Source organism: Astyanax mexicanus, chromosome 7 (genome assembly GCF_023375975.1).
Source record: "Astyanax mexicanus isolate ESR-SI-001 chromosome 7, AstMex3_surface, whole genome shotgun sequence".
Taxonomy (NCBI): domain Eukaryota; kingdom Metazoa; phylum Chordata; class Actinopteri; order Characiformes; family Acestrorhamphidae; genus Astyanax; species Astyanax mexicanus.
Window position 1 is genome coordinate 47,667,927 of NC_064414.1, and position 16,181 is coordinate 47,684,107.

Here is a 16,181-nt window from a genome sequence, read left to right on the forward strand (position 1 = left end):
TTGTCAAATCGCAGCTTTAGAGAAATCGCAGGTTCACAGAAATTGCAGCTTTATAGAAATTGCAGCTTCACAGAAATCATAGTTTTGCAGAAATTGCAGCTTTACAAAAAAATAGCTTTACAGAAATTGCAGCTTTACAGAGATTTCAGCTTTACAGAAATTGCCGCTTTACAGAAATCATAGTTTTGCAGAAATTGCAGCTTTACAGAGATTTCAGCTTAGCAGAATTGCAGCTTTACAGAAATTGCAGCTTTACAAAAAAATTGGCATTACAGACATCGCAGCTTTACAGAAATCGCAGCTTTACAGAAATCACAGCTTTACAGAAATCGCAGCTTTACAGAAATCACAGCTTTACAGACATCGCAGCTTTACAGAAATCGCAGCTTTACAGAAATCACAGCTTTACAGAAATCACAGCTTTACAGAAATCGCAGCTTTACAGAAATCATAGTTTTGCAGAAATTGCAGCTTTACAAAAAAAATAGCTTTACAGAAATCGCAGCTTTACAGAAATTGCCGCTTTACAGAAATCATAGTTTTGCAGAAATTGCAGCTTTACAGAAATCACAGCTTTACAGAAATCGCAGCTTTACAGAAATCACAGCTTTACAGAGATTGCAGCTTTACAGAAATCACAGCTTTACAGAGATTGCAGCTTTACAGAAATCTCAGCTTTACAGAAATTACAGCTTTACAGAAATCGCAGCTTTACAGAAATCGCAGCTTTACAGAAATCGCAGCTTTACAGAAATCGCAGCTTTACAGACATCGCAGCTTTGCAGAAATTGCAGCTTTACAGAAATCGCAGCTTTACAGAAATCGCAGCTTTAGACATTGCAGCTTTAGACATTGCAGCTTTACAGACATTTCAGCTTTGCAGAAATGGCAGCTTTACAGAAATCTCAGCTTTACAGACATCGCAGCTTTACAGACATCGCAGCTTTACAGACATCGCAGCTTTACAGACATCGCAGCTTTACAGACATCGCAGCTTTACAGAAATCGTAGCTTTACAGACATTGCAGCTTTGCAGAAATCGCAGCTTTGCAGAAATCGCAGCTTTGCAGAAATCGCAGGTTTACAGAAATCGCAGGTTTACAGACATTGCAGTTTTACAGAAATCACAGGTTTACAGAAATCATAGCTTTGAAGAAATTGCAGCTATACAGAAATCGCAGCTTTACAGAAATCGCAGCTTTACAGAAATCGCAGCTTTACGGAAATTGCAGCTTTATGGAAATCGCAGCTTTATGGAAATCGCAGCTTTACAGACATAAAGAAGTGCAGTATTACACACAAGTCACGAGTATCGCACGAACAGCAGTATGCAAAATTATGCTCCCCCTATAGGAGGATCCAGGAAGTATAATTTACTTTAACTCCACTGCTGTAAATACAAATCCCACTACAATTCACACTGAGCTCTCCATCACGGATAGCTGCACATATGCATTTGTTGACAAGCTGAGAGATGCAGAAGCAGCAACTAAAGTGAGAAAAGCATGTGGGCTGAGGCAGAAGAGTAATATTACCAGATTTTACACAAGTATGAATGATTGAGATGTTGCGCATCAGCAGTCTACATTATGTTACATTAATAGAACCCTATTTACATAATTTTATAAATAATATTTAAAGGCTGTGTACTATAGAGCTTTATCTAGCACTCTAGGTACAAGATAATACAGTATGTTAGCCTTATGCTTGCACCAGAGTTACAAAATGATATTGTAGTCATACAAATATATAATACAATAGATAATTTGTAAGTAATATGTTGTTATAAGTATGAAGAGCTGAAGTGTGGAGCTCAATGCAGACAGTTTAAGTTGAAGGGGTCATTGCTGAGTGTTCTGAAGGTTAGATTAATGTGTGTGTGTGTGTTTTCTGTTTCAGAGAGGAGTTTGTGCAGGCGTACCTGCGCTACGTGTTCAGTGACAGTGTGCAGGAGCTGTACTCTGCTTTCTCAGGGGGTTTCCTGAAGGTTTGTGGTGGGAGGATCCTCTCGCTGTTCCAGCCCTCCGAGCTTATGGCCATGGTGGTGGGCAACAGCAGCTACAACTGGGAGGAGCTGGAAAAGGTGCAGTACAGTCTATATTTAGCTCTTTCTCTTTGCACACCATGGGAATGAACTCCTACATAAGCCCACAGCTATGTGTGTATTTTATTTAAAACCAGTAGAGTTATTGGACTGTATGAACTTGTGGACCAATCAGAGGCAGTTAAGGCAGGCTTTCATCACCCTTTAAACAAGAGAAAAAGAAAAATAACTAGTGCCAAATTCCAACTTCCCTTCATTACATTACATTACATTACATTACATTTGACAGACGCTTTTGTCCAAAGCAACTTACAATAGTCAAGTACAAAAGTAATAGAAATTAAAGGTAAAACGTCTTTAGATAGGGCTTAAAGGAGGTCAAAGGGAAATAATGGGATAGAGGAGTGACAGAAGGGAAGAAGGAAAAGAGGTTAGAAGTAGTTAGTGTGTTAGAGGTGTTAGGAGAGTAAGTGCTCTTTGAAGAGCTCTGTCTTCAGGAGTTTATTAAAGATAGTGAGAGATTCTCCTGATCTGGTAGTAGAAGGTAGTTAGTTAGAGGTGTTAGGAGAGTAAGTGCTCTTTGAAGAGCTCTGTCTTCAGGAGTTTATTAAAGATAGAAATCAAATATATATTTTATTGCCGTGGACTTATTAAAGGATTTATAAATGGTTTACAATTAGTTTATTAAGGGTTACTAATTAAAAATCATTAATAATCAGTTATAACACATACGTAGAAAGAGCAACAATGACCTGTTGTTTGCCAAATAGTAAACCTACAGCCATCTATGTGTTATAACTGATTATTACTGATTTTTAAGGCATTTACAACCTAATTAGTAACCATTTATACACTAATTGTAAGCCATTTATAAACCCTTTATAAAGGGAGTCTTATTTTAAAGTGGTACCTTTTGTTGTATATAATTTTTATATTTGACTAATTGTTACTAGGCAGTAAAAATTCAACAACATGATGGGGAAAAAGTGTGCCTCTGCCTCATTAGCAGGGATGCTGCCATGCTTTCATTTTAATGTGCAGATTTTAATTATTCCAGTGCTCTGGGCAGAGGGCAGAGCTAAGCTGCTGTTTGATTGGCTGATAAATGTCTATTCTTATAGACAATAGAGCTCAATCAATGTTAAGTGCTAGAATATGCAATGAAGATGAAAACACATTGTTTCCATTGTAATAGATGCAGGGTCTGAAAGGGGTAATGATGTATAGAATAATAAAAACTTCTTGAATTACTTGAAATCCATTAAAAGCTCCATTAAAAGTTAAGTTTTTTTCTTCTCCTTGGAGATATAAGGTTTTGGAAGACAGCAAGGATATGCCTTTCTGACCGTTGACTTAAACTATTGTGTTAATACTAGGTAAAAAACAAAAAAACACAAAGCATAAAATTTTCCAAAGATTACCAATAGCCACATTTGTCAGTATTTTTACTCATTTTAATGAAAAGCAATGTAAGTAAAACCCTTCCAGTAGATACAGAAGAGATGTATGAGGTTTAATGAAGCCTTGATGGTCAGATTCTCTCTCTCTCTCTCTCTCTCTCTCTCTCTTTCTCTCTCTCTCTCTCTCTCTTTCTCTCTCTCTCTCTCTCTCTCTCTCTCTCTCTCTCTCTCTTATCGAAATTAAATCCACATCTCCGAGTTGAGGTGCACCTGTATTATATTAGCACATTGTAAATACATTTACCACAGTTATCAAATCTCTCTTTCTCTCTCTTTCTCTCTGCTGATCTGCAGTAGAGAATTTTACATGGTATTATCTCAGTTAATGCTTTTATTTCTATTTTAAACCCTGAGATTTTACCACAGTGTCCTTTCTGCTCCCAGAGAGAAACTGTTTTTCATGCTTTTATGCATTGTTTTAGGCTGCTTCCTTTATTTGATGTTTTGAAGACTGTTTTTATGTCTTTTAACATCACTTTTACACTCCAGACTTTTATCCTTGGTTTTAAATACGTCAAAAGCCGCAAAAACAAGGTGGCGGGTAGTGCTGACTGTGATGTCACACGGACATTTGTAAGGCTGGTTAAATCCAGAATTTTAATTGATTTTAATTATTACAAAATCATGCAAGATTTAGAAGCTTTTAAATGTGTGTGGTGCTGGGATGGAGCAGTGTGCTCAGTGGAGGAGGAGGAGCTTTGTTTCGCTCTTGAGTTCTTTTAAACTTACATGTGTGATACTGAGTTGTGTGTTTTATTTTATATTTGTCATCTTTTTTTAATCATTGATTGATCAATTTATCATTTTCAGATGACAGTGTGACTGTTGAATGGTTTAAATAAAGGACCATCAAAAGTCTCTCTTTCTCTCTCTCTCTCTTTCTAACTCTTTCTTTGTATGGAAGCATCTCTTTCACAGCCTCAGACAGAATGTAGACAGGGTTTGTGAACTCTCTCTCACACACACTGGGGTTATTCCAAGTAAAAGGGAGTGTACACATGCTCACGCACACACACCTGTGTGTGAAAAGCTCTGACGCTTTTCTCTGTTGAATGGAATAATCGCTTCCATTATCACGTCGCACATTAGACCATAGGCTACATTTATTCTCATATAATAACGTGTTTTTAGGTTTTTGACATGAGTTTTATATGTTTCTTTGTGTAGACTTTCTTTCGCCTCAGTTCCTCACACTCCTCTCTCTCATATTCATGTCTCTCTCTCTCTCTGCAGAATGCGGTTTATAAGGGCGAGTTCTCAGCCTCTCATCCCACAGTGCGGATGTTTTGGGAGGTGTTCCACGACTTTCCCCTGGAGAAGAAGAAGCAGTTCTTACGTAAGTGGAACAGAGCAGACTACACTGTTATTACTCCAGCTCTGAATTCCATCTGCATTTCTAACTTCTGCACTAGTTCCAGAGACTCAGTGAAAGGACGTATACCAGAGCTGGCATCAAACACAGCAATAATAGCAATAATAAGATATCTTAAACAGGTACATCTCAAAAAATTTGAATATCAATGAAAAGTTATGTAATTTCGGTAATTCAATTTAAAATGTGCAACTTTATATATTAATATATTTAATAGCTATATTACACACAGAGATGTCTATTTTAAGTGTTTATTTCCTTTATTTTTGTTGTTTATGGCTTACAGACAATGAAAACCCCCAAAAATCAGTGTCTCAGAAAATTAGACCCCATTGGTACTTTTGGCACCATGGGCAGTGTGCCAAGTCCTGCTAGAAAATGAAATCTGCATCTCCATAAATTTGAGATGCACCTGTATTATATTAGCACATTGTAATTAAATTGACCACTGGTATCAAATCAAATTCAAATAAAGTTCATTTTCTGATCACATTAGCACTATTGAATGTGATTGGCTGAGAGATGCTCTAGGAGTGCCAGTATTGCACAATAATGGCACTCTGACCGAAGCTCATCAAGTATTAGAATTGCAACACAAATAAACAACCATATATAGAGCATTTCAGCCTTTTAGGCGATATATATATATATTTTTTTACTATTGTAATTTCCTTCATTAATGACTATAAACATACCGGTCAAAAGTTTTAGAACATTCCTATTGTTTATTAATCCAGTAGCAGTGCGATGTGACCTGCAGCTGCTTTTTTTATTGTATCTTATCAATGGCTTGATTATTGCAGTTCTTTACCTGTCAGATCTCTAATTCTTTTCTTTACTGCTGGAACTGAGACTCCAATCATATTAGGCTGAGCTAAAGCTGCTGTTGCCATGTGGGTCAGCCAGACGTCTTTTTATACCAGTTTTCTCCAGTTTTTCCAAGAGTCTGGCTTCACCTATAATTTCTCTAAAGAACAGAGTTCTCTGTGTTTTCCTTATCTTTTTCTTGTTATTATGAGGAAAGTGTGAATGTGCTGTGTGTTGTAAAATGCGGCATGAATCGTTTTTTTTTTTTTTACAATACTAATGTTTACTATTTTCAGTTTTTAGTTTGGCTCTGGCAAAAATGTGTAACCTGGATTTTGTACCATTTACGGTTATTGACTGGACCTAAAAAGCTTAAATGGCGAAAATAAAGGCAAATAAAAATTGGGGATATTCTAAATATTTGGACCGATAGTACAAGTGAAATGCATTTTAGTTTTGTAGTGTAAAAAAAATAAATAATAAATAAATGCTCAATATATGCTTATTTGTTGAAAGAACTAATTTGATGACAGGTTAAGGAAATCAAATTGGCCAAATGGTACAGATTTCTAGCTATTTCTCATTAATTCTTATTTTCTCTGGCTGTGCTGCAGTGTTCCTGACGGGCAGCGACCGCATCCCCATCCACGGCATGGCCAGCCTGCGCATCGTCCTCCAGTCCACGTCCGCGGCCGAGCACTACCTGCCCGTGGCCCACACCTGCTACAACCTGCTGGACATGCCCTGCTACAAGACCAAAGAGACGCTGCACCTGCGGCTCACCCGCGCCATCGAGCAGTACGAGGGCTTCAGCCTGGTCTGAGAGGAAGGACGTCAATCTGCGGAGGCCGAATGCACTGCACTTTTACCCCAATCACCCGGCGGGGGGCGGGGAGGGGGCGGGGGACTGGACTGGATGGGGCATAATGAAACAGAACGGCACGGGGGAGCCCAGAGGGGTCGGTTTGGCCTGTCTGGGTCGGCCATTCCTGATCTAACACCTAACAGGGTTCTTCCTCCGGTGGCTGGATGAGGCAGGGACCTGTGTATGCTGGGCAGGCCCCTGTGCTGAATTGTAATTGCTGGTAAATGTTATTTTCCTAACGTGGGAGCGCGTCGTCGGAGTCTAATACGTGACTTTAAAGACTTGGATATGCACATTATTATTATTATTATTCAGAGTATATTTTCCTTTTCTTTCCTTTTGTTTTTTAATCCTCGGAACTTCTCTCCATGTGGCTTATTGTAGAGGAATTTCAACTCTCGACTCCTGTTCTACACTCTGACTGTAAATACCTTCTGCTGGTTTGGAATCTTCAGCCTGGAGTGTTTGGTTTTTGCTGTGGTTTGTAGTTCTCTATTCTTTTGGCACTATGTTAGGTTTTGCCGCTGTGCAGTTGCTGGTAGGAGGATCAAATGCTGGTTTGTGATCAAAACACCACAACAAAAAGATCTACTAAACAGCCCTCATCCTCTCCACTTCTGACCTGACCTTAGGTTCTGACCCTCTGCTTTCTCTCGTACTCGACAGACGATGCGGAACATCATCGGCGGAACATTCCTCAATCCGTATTTGGTTCACGTTGAGGTTAAAGAGGCTTCTGTTGCAGTTTCAACCATATACAAATACACAGGCAATAGTTATAACATTCCTGAAGGAGCAGTGAGCAACACAGGGCTATACACAAGAGTTACACAAACTACAGAAAAATAGGGTCAGATGAAATCAGTTTTATTATTACACAAATAATAAAATTCCATTTTTTCATCTTATTTTTCTTTTTTCTGAGTTTTTTTTTTTCTTAGCGTTTTTGTTTTTATATCGAAAATCTTTTTTTTTTTTTTTTTTTTTTTTTTTTTTTTTCTCTCAATGATCAGTTCCCTGATTCCTTTCTGTGTTCCCCAATTTCTATTGTGGAAAGGGCACATAATACAGTGCAAATGTGCAGACATAAATAGAAATAAATAAGTTTAGCAACACAACAGCTACACAAGACTCTAAATATAGAGTTAAATTTTTTCCAAATTCCGTCTTTTATTTCCTTGACTAATTTTTTTTGTACTATTTTTTTTTTCCCGTTCAGACGAGTTAAGATGTTTTCTTTACATCTTAAATCCGTTTTAAGTCTCAATTCCGTGATTCTTTCTGTAATCTCTAATCATAATTCTGATTCCTAATACAGTGCAAATGACAAGCATACACAAACTATTCAGTAAAAGTGATAAATAAAAAGAACATGGAGCAACCAAATAAGACTAAATACAGTAGGATCATATTGAATTTGTTTCTTTTTTTTCTTTCTTTCTTTAAATTCCATATTTCTATATAATTCCATATTTCAGATTTTTAGTCTTTATGTTGCCTTTATGTTTGAAATCCATTTTTTAAGCCTCAATTCTGTAATTTCCTCTTTGTTTTTTTGTTTCATGAACAATCATAAGGCCCTAATACAGTGCAAATTATACAATACGCCAGTGTGATAAATAAGAAGGACATTAGGTGAAATTATTAGAGATTTATTAACATTAGGACCTCCCACTTTTATTTTATATTCAATATTCAATATTTGATGTTTGATTTGATATTCATTATTGATATTCAATATTTACAGATGAAGTTAATATAGTTAACACTTAAAACTTAAAACATTCTATAAGAAATGTATTTAAAAAATAATCTAATCGAAATAATTTTCCTGTGATGAAGAAGGACCACATTTATTAATACGTATAATTATGTCTGAAATTAGAATGAGGTGCAGCACATCAGCTGCAGATGATTATTTGATTAGAATGAGTCTGAGAAGGGAATTAAAAAAAATCTCAGGACTTTTCTCACAGAAATCAGCCACTGAATAATTCACACGTAAAGATCACAAGATGAGTAAAGGAAGTCTCCAACTATCCTAAATAATAAAGTGTTTAAAATATCATCAGGGACCTGCAGGACGCTCTCATTATTCTTGATGTCAACATTCAGCATCTACCATCAGAAAGAAACCAGACATGGTTGATTTTTATGTGAAAAATTCAAGTAGAAAACGTTTACTATCGATAAATCAGGACAAAACTGTTGCCAGGTTGATAGAAAACACACAGGCTGTGACCTAAATGGATCCCAGAAGAGACCACTTTAGTTTCAGAATCAGTTTCTATGATTTTGCTATTTATAGGTTTATGTTTGAGTAAAATGAACATTGTTTTATTCTATAAACTACAGACAACATTTCTCCCAAATTCCAAATAAAAACATTGTAATTTAGAGCATTTATTTGCAGAAAATGAGAAGTGTCTGAAATAACAAAAAAGATGCAGAGCTTTCAGACCTCAAATAATGCAAAGGAAACAAGTTCATATTCATAAGTTTTATGAGTTCAGAAATCAATATTTGGTGTAATAATCCTGGTTTTTAATCACAGCTTTCATGCGTCTTGGCATGTTCTCCTCCACCAGTCTTACACACTGCTTTTGGATAACTTTATGGCACTCCTGGTGCAAAAATTCAAGCAGTTTTTGTGTACTATTTTTTCCCGTTCAGATGAGTTAAGATGCTTTCTTTACATCTTAAATCTGTTATAATTTTCAATTCAGTGATTCTGTCTGTAATCTCTAATCATAATTCCCTAATACAGTGCAAATGACAAGCAAGAAATGACAAGAAATCAATATTATGTGGAATAACCCCGGTTGGTTTTAAATCACAGTTTAAATGCATCTTGGCATCATGTTCTCCTCCACCAGTCTTACACACTGCTTTTGGATAACTTTATGCCTTTACTCCTGGTGAAAAAATTCAAGCAGTTCAGTTTGGTTTGATGGCTTGTGATCATCCATCTTCCTCTTGATTGTATTCCAGAGGTTTTCAATTTGGTAAAATCAAAGAAACTCATCATTTTAGGTGGTCTCTTATTTTTTTCCAGAGCTGTATATTGATTTTGATTGATTATTGGCCAGCCCTACTCTAATGACTTGTTCAGGTTCTTTCTGATGCTAGATGAGTCTGGAGATACAAGTTTTGTGCATTACAGATTGGATGCAGTGAGATCAGTGAGTGTGAACCAAATTGAGGTATTTCTAAAAGTGTCTGTGGGGGGAGGGGTCAGATCAGTGTCTCATTATCGAGGGGGAGGAGCTATCACAGTGATTACCTGGGTGGATGGGCGGGGTTTTCTACAGTGCAGGTGTCTCTACAGTCACAGTGTGTGTGTTGTAAATGGTTTATAATGGAGGGGAATGAGACCCCCATAATTGAGGAGCCCAAAACTCTGCCTTTATATTACTATAGCGAGTCACTAACAGAAGATTATTATTTTTGTTTTACTGTAATTATTATTATTATTATTATTATTATTATTATTTTTCCTGTTCTGTTTTTTTTTTTTGCTCTTTATAGTAAGTGTGCATGCAGGTGTGATGTACGGAGTGTTGGAGGCGGAGCTGCTTCTGACTGTTTAGTGTAACAGTAAATATGTATATGGCAAATCAAAACATTTTATTTATAATTAAAAAAAATTAAATATAAAAACAAAAAAAGACTGGGGCCGGATTCACAAACGTATAAAAGATAAATAATAATACTTGGAAAAAAACAATTCATAATCTCATGATCACCTCACACTGGTATTGTAAGACACTAAAGCCTCTAAAAGGGTCAGATTAAATGATTAAATTACTAAAAATTAATATGTCATATAAAAAGATTAACTGTTAAGTGTAAGATGAAGTGGACGTCTTATTTTAGTTCTCGTATTTTATTTGTTGTGGCTTTAGTGGGTTTCTCCAAGGTTGTTTCTAGTTTCAGTGTTTTCCCCCCATTACAAAAAAAAAAAAATCTCTTAAGGAAATGTTACGAAATAATTCAGTTATAATCTGAGATATTAACACGCTTTTTTGAGAACTTTGAAAGTGCAAAGGTAGTTTATTAAAAATTCAGTTTTTAAATTGAGGTATAAACAGTGTTTTTAATAAACTACATGTGCACTTTTAAAGTTCTCAGTGCCTCGTTTTAAATGTCCGAGCCCTCAGAATTCTACCAATGAAGAGTGGAGCTTTTTTGACAAGTTTCAGGTTTTTACAGTCGTGAAAAACCTGGAAGAGCCATGGAGTTTGAAAATAGCTATTTTTAGACATGCATACAGTTTTGAAAAATTAAAATATCTGGAAAGTTTTGGAAAAGTCATGCAAATTGGACTTTCACATCTCGTCGCATTAGCTTGCTGTCTGTGTGGGTCCTGTTCAGACTGGAGCTTCAGCTTCAGCTATAACTGTAAATTCACTCAGTGAGAGAAAATGCTGATTTAATGCTGTCCGGCTTCATTCAGAAAGAGACGTGCAAAATATGCAGAAATGTTTTTCAGCTAGTAAAACATGATCTTTTAAAGTCTTTTTTTTTATTAATTCTAGGTGAGATATAGGCCTACTATAACCAGTTTTGATATGGATTTTTATGAAAAAACAAAAAGTAATGAAAATGTATCAGTTAAAAAGTGTATGAACCCTGCTTTGAGTTTGGTAATGGTGTAAAAATAATGATTTTTCTTTGCAGGGCATCTCTATGCCCCTACCACTAGCACTGTAAGACTGTTGGGAGCATCGGCTAAAAGCTCTATATTGCAGAACGCTGGGAATAAACAGAGGTGAGCTACTAATCAACAGAAAAAATCATGTGAAAGTTATCATGTTTCACTACAACCCACCTCCCTTTAACACCAGATTTCTCCTTTAAGAAAGATTTTAGAAATTTTAATGGGTGAATGAATTCAACGCATTGTTACGAACTTTAGACTTTATCTTTAGAAATCTGTTTGTGAATCCGGCCCCCGGTGTAGTAAAAAGTTGCGGTGAATGCGAGTGTCGGTGTAAATGATATTGATTGCATTGAAGATCACAGGAAGCCTTTGGTTGACGTTTGTATTTTGGAGAAAAGGATCCAGCAATAACTGGGCGACGCTTCTCTGTTGGGTTGTTTTTTTTTTTTCTCTCTGTTCTTTATTTTATTTAAACGCTGGCCTATGCACAACTATAATTCTGTTCAATGATGTTTTCTTCTCAATAATCAGCGCATATTAATGTTTCAGTGACATCAGCATTACGTCAGAACTCGTGTGATCTGCAGGGACGATCAGTAAGACGTTGTTAAAGGGATTTTTGTTGTTTTTTTGCGCAGCCATGGTCTGGTATTGTAAAGTAGTGGATATGAGAGCGGCTCGGTGTCGGAGTGACGGAGGACGAAGAGGAAAACATGCAGAGAGAGAGAAGCTCTCCTGAGAGGAACACTGTTCCCACCCTGGAGACGTGTGCTGTGTTCACTGTGTCCTCTCTTTCTTTCTCTCTCTCTCTCCCTCTCTCTCCCTCTCTGTAATAACTGCTCCAGAGTGTATATTGATTAATTTGTGCACGGCGGGATCAGGATCATCCAGAGCGTTCCTATCCAATACCTTACTGTCCACGTAAGCAAACAAGGGCTTCTTAGTGGCTGTTGATGCATTATTTTGGTAAAGTATATTTACTTTTATACCTCTCTCAAATGGAATATATTGTTTTATCTATTTTTATTTCCAGAACAAATAAAACTATAATTCCACCTCCAAAAGTGTTGGGCTTTTCTATAAAGTGTCACATTTCTATAGGTGATACACAATGGGAGCTGTCTTCCACCCTACACAACGTGCAAGATGTGTCCCAGTGCACATTGCAATCTTGCACACATTCACCATCAGTCCATTCTCGAGCCTGTGTCATTTAAGGGTTGTTTGTAGACCGACTGAATCTGGCAACCCTGACTGCAGCTCAGAGTAACTCGCTTCTCTGCTTTTCTCTATGGCTCCAAAAACAACTAAAGTTCTATATGTTGCATTTAAATGCTGAGAATATGTTTAAATGAACAAAGCCATTTGTGTGAACCCATTAATCTTCCCATAGTGTGTACTGCGCTTCATCACACATTAACGATGCAATGAAAATGAAATTCCATATTGACCAATTTTAATACTTAATGTTGTCGATTATGTAGACTAATCATTGCAGCCCTAGGCACCACCCCTCCCCTGTTTTCCCCTGCAAAAGCTCCGCCCACTAGATCAGTTGAAGATGCACCATTTCGATCTGCTGGTTGAGCACTGTACTAGGGCTGCATGATACATCGTTTAAGCATCGTCATCGTGATGTGTGCATGTGCAATAGTCACATTGCAGTACGTGTGATGTCACTTAAATCAAATTAAATCAAACACGTGCAATATTTTGATTCTAGACACAAGAAGTAGATACACAGTGCTGTCTCTGTGTCTGTGTGAGTGACGAGGGGGAGGGCAGGATTAAACACGAGGTAACCGCATGGCCTCCATCCACATGGTTGAGCACGTGCTTGTAAACGTGGACACGTGTCGAAATCTATGCACTTCAGTCCAGCACAGTTTTGTGCAGATATTTCCAGTTACAGCTGAATTCACGCTTTTAATCCCAGAAAAACTCTCTCTCTTATTTACCTTTTAAAAAGCAATTTAAATGCCTGATTAAAGGGTGATTATTGTTGTTTTGCTGTTTTCCTCGAGTTTTGAGTTGAGCTCGGCGCTGACTCAGCTCTTGATTGGTCCGGACGCAAGAATGATGAGGTCATGGTCCTTGCATTGTTGTAAGGGATGAGTTTTGTGCTTTGATCGAGGTTAAGCATGAACTTGCTTGTTTGTGTTTTTTTTTTTTTTTAAGCACAAGCTAACACTAACAACCCCCCCCCCCCCCCCCCCAAGAAAGACAGGAAAAAACAGTCCACAGCAGGCAGTTCAGTAAAAATAGGTTCCACTTTATCATATATCATATATACAAAATACAAATAAAATCATGTACTAAAATGTACACACCCATATTCATTATATAAACCACCAGTGCTCGCGTTCAATAAAACGAAGGTCACACTGCAAGTATCCATTTTGGAGAAGACTAAGGAGAGGCTAATGCACTCACTCGCTCCACCCTTACAAAATAAAAGCCCCTTTACTTCTGTAAGAGTGTTGGTGTGAATATAAATCAGGATATATATATATATATATATATATATATATATATATATATATATATATATATTAACCAATCACAAACAAGGAAATAGAACAGACAGCCCCCAGTCTCTTCATATAAACTATCGCTCTGCAATATAAGAAAGGGCAGCCAGTGTGCTGGGGTTTGATTGGCCCGTGGGTCACTGTCACACAGTGACTTTACAAAAACATCATCAACCAGCAATCTGTTAGAGACTGTGCAGCTTATCTATACAGGACCACACACATAACCAAAAACTGAGAATTTAAATAAAATATATATTAAAAACCTTAATTGATGCAAATGTTAGATTTTGCTGGTATTTTGGATTAAGATATATATATTTTTTTGTCTGGAAGAAAATGGCCTGCTCTCAACACATGCACACACTCACACACACATTCACACACTCACACACACACTTACACAGTTTTTAGCTAACAAAAAAAAAAAGAAAAAATAAACTTTGGCTACTCTGCTTGCAATCAGATTCAACAGCAACTCACTAGAGAATGAACTACAGCAGATCTATAGAACGTAGAAAAATATATCTACAGCAAAACTCTCAACTCTACACCTATTATTAATATTTCATTAATAACCACAGGTTGTGCGTGAAATATGGCACCAGTCATAATGAAATGGGAAAGCTCCTCCTGATGCTCTCGCACGCAGTACGCGTTACGGTACGTGTCCACTTAAAACTTTACATTTCCCACAATTCATCCTACACTTTATTCATTTAGGATATTTCAACATTTTTATATGTCAAAATGTGTAAAAAATCTAATTTTCTTTATTATTTTGACTAAAAGTAATGTGTAACTGCCTTATTATGGCATTGTATTGTCAGTGTATTAGTAGTATAAACTGTTCTTAAAATAATAATATGATAGTTTTTGCTATTAATTAATTATTCTAAGGACAAGATATCATCCAAAAAAAAAAAACATTTTTTTTTTTTTTTTTTTTGCTGGATCTTAGAGTAAGCTCTAAGCTGATGAATCACTCACATATGAGCACTGCACACAGAACAGAGGCCTTTCAAACCTGATGGACAAGCTATAGATATATAGCTGATAGCAGCGGTTTCTGAATTTCCAGAATAATAATAATTAGAATGGTATTTTTTTTTTATTAAAAAAAAATGTTAAACGTGAAAATATGATTATCACTTCTTCTATTCAAAAAAAGATGCAAAAGATCCAAAAATGCAAAAAAAAAGTATCATCCTGCCGAATAGGACTAGTCAGAATGATCTTATAGATTTAGTAGCATCGATGTTGTTGTTATTACTATTAAAATATATATAGTTAACTTAGAATTTCAGTCAGAATAAACTGCATTGCAGCTAAAAAAATTTAAACCTTTTTTTAAAGAAGAATTTGCAGAATGTTAAAGTTACACCTCACATACGGAGAGTAAAAATGCTCTTGGATTAAAGTGGACTCGTACCGTAAGTGTATAAAGAAACAGAGGAGTTCTGTACAGAGCGTTCCTTCCACAATCCTCTCTCAACATTCTCCTCCGTTCTCTGTTTAAGATACAAAATCCTTTACACTGATAAATAGCAGTAAATCAACTTCAAATATCATAAAAAACCCAACAGAAATTAAGACTTGAAAGACTTGAATTCATATTCCCAGTTTTGTTACTAAACATTTACAGCCCTCTCTGATTACACACCACGACTCAGAATCTCTTCTCTTCTGGTTCTGTTGAAATAAAACCAGAATAATAAAAAAAAGGATCTATGAAATAAATATAAATCACTGTTTATGATACATCAGATTAGAAAGGTGTGGGCGGGGTTAGTAGCGTTCTCTGGGTGCTGATTGGACGTTTTGGTTGTAAGTCCACTTGTCGGAGCTGTAGTGAGCTGTAGGTCTGGCAGTGAGTTGAGTTCAGTAGAAAGAAAGGGATGGAGCTCTGGTATCACTCTCTGAGAAAGTGAGAGAGTGAGAGAGTGATGGGGGGATGAAGCAGCCATGTTTTGGCCTGGTCTTCAGCTGAAAGTGTCTGTAAGCCACAGATGGCCTTTGATGGGACAGGCGGGATTCTCAGTACGAGCTGGGTAGCTTCATTAACACTGTCTGGTGGGTTGTCCTCGTGCGGCTGCTGTGGGAGCGTCTGTGGAAGCGTTAGATGAATTTAGAGGCGTCTCTTTTGCTGATGAGAACTTCCAGCAGTCTGAGTTTAGCTTTAAGGTGCTTATACTCGTTATATTCCACAGCCAGGGGCGAGCGATCCTCCTTCTGCACGTTTCTGGAGGAGCAGCAGAGAAACACAGAGATTAGTGTTGACTTAGACAACCTTAGGCATCCACTATGAATTATTCAGTATCCACTATGAATTAGTAACTACTATGGGTCATTCAGTGTCCACTTAAATTGATTCAGTTTTACACTCTTTCAGAAACTACTATTTATTTCTCAGCATCTACTAAGAGCTGTTTAGTATCC

General features: G+C 36.9%; 2 protein-coding genes across 10 annotated transcripts in view; one reads left to right on the plus strand and one right to left on the minus strand.

Moving 5' to 3' along the window:
• Nucleotides 1–10,275, plus strand: part of LOC103047299 (probable E3 ubiquitin-protein ligase HERC3) — a 64,373-nt gene extending 54,098 nt beyond the window's left edge. For both annotated transcript variants that reach the window (XM_022684491.2, XM_022684493.2), the window contains 3 exons: nucleotides 1,900–2,083; nucleotides 4,738–4,840; nucleotides 6,298–10,275. In XM_022684491.2, coding sequence (XP_022540212.2) covers nucleotides 1,900–2,083; nucleotides 4,738–4,840; nucleotides 6,298–6,506 — 496 coding nt within the window. In that variant the 3' untranslated portion in view covers nucleotides 6,507–10,275. The remainder of the gene's footprint in view (nucleotides 1–1,899; nucleotides 2,084–4,737; nucleotides 4,841–6,297) is intronic.
• Nucleotides 10,276–13,462: 3,187 nt separating this feature from the next.
• fam13a (family with sequence similarity 13 member A) overlaps nucleotides 13,463–16,181 on the minus strand; it is a 132,289-nt gene continuing 129,570 nt past the window's right edge. For all 8 annotated transcript variants that reach the window (XM_022684489.2, XM_015606992.3, XM_015606990.3 and 5 more), the window contains one exon: nucleotides 13,463–15,984. In XM_022684489.2, the coding sequence (XP_022540210.2) occupies nucleotides 15,861–15,984 (124 nt within the window). In that variant the 3' untranslated portion in view covers nucleotides 13,463–15,860. The remainder of the gene's footprint in view (nucleotides 15,985–16,181) is intronic.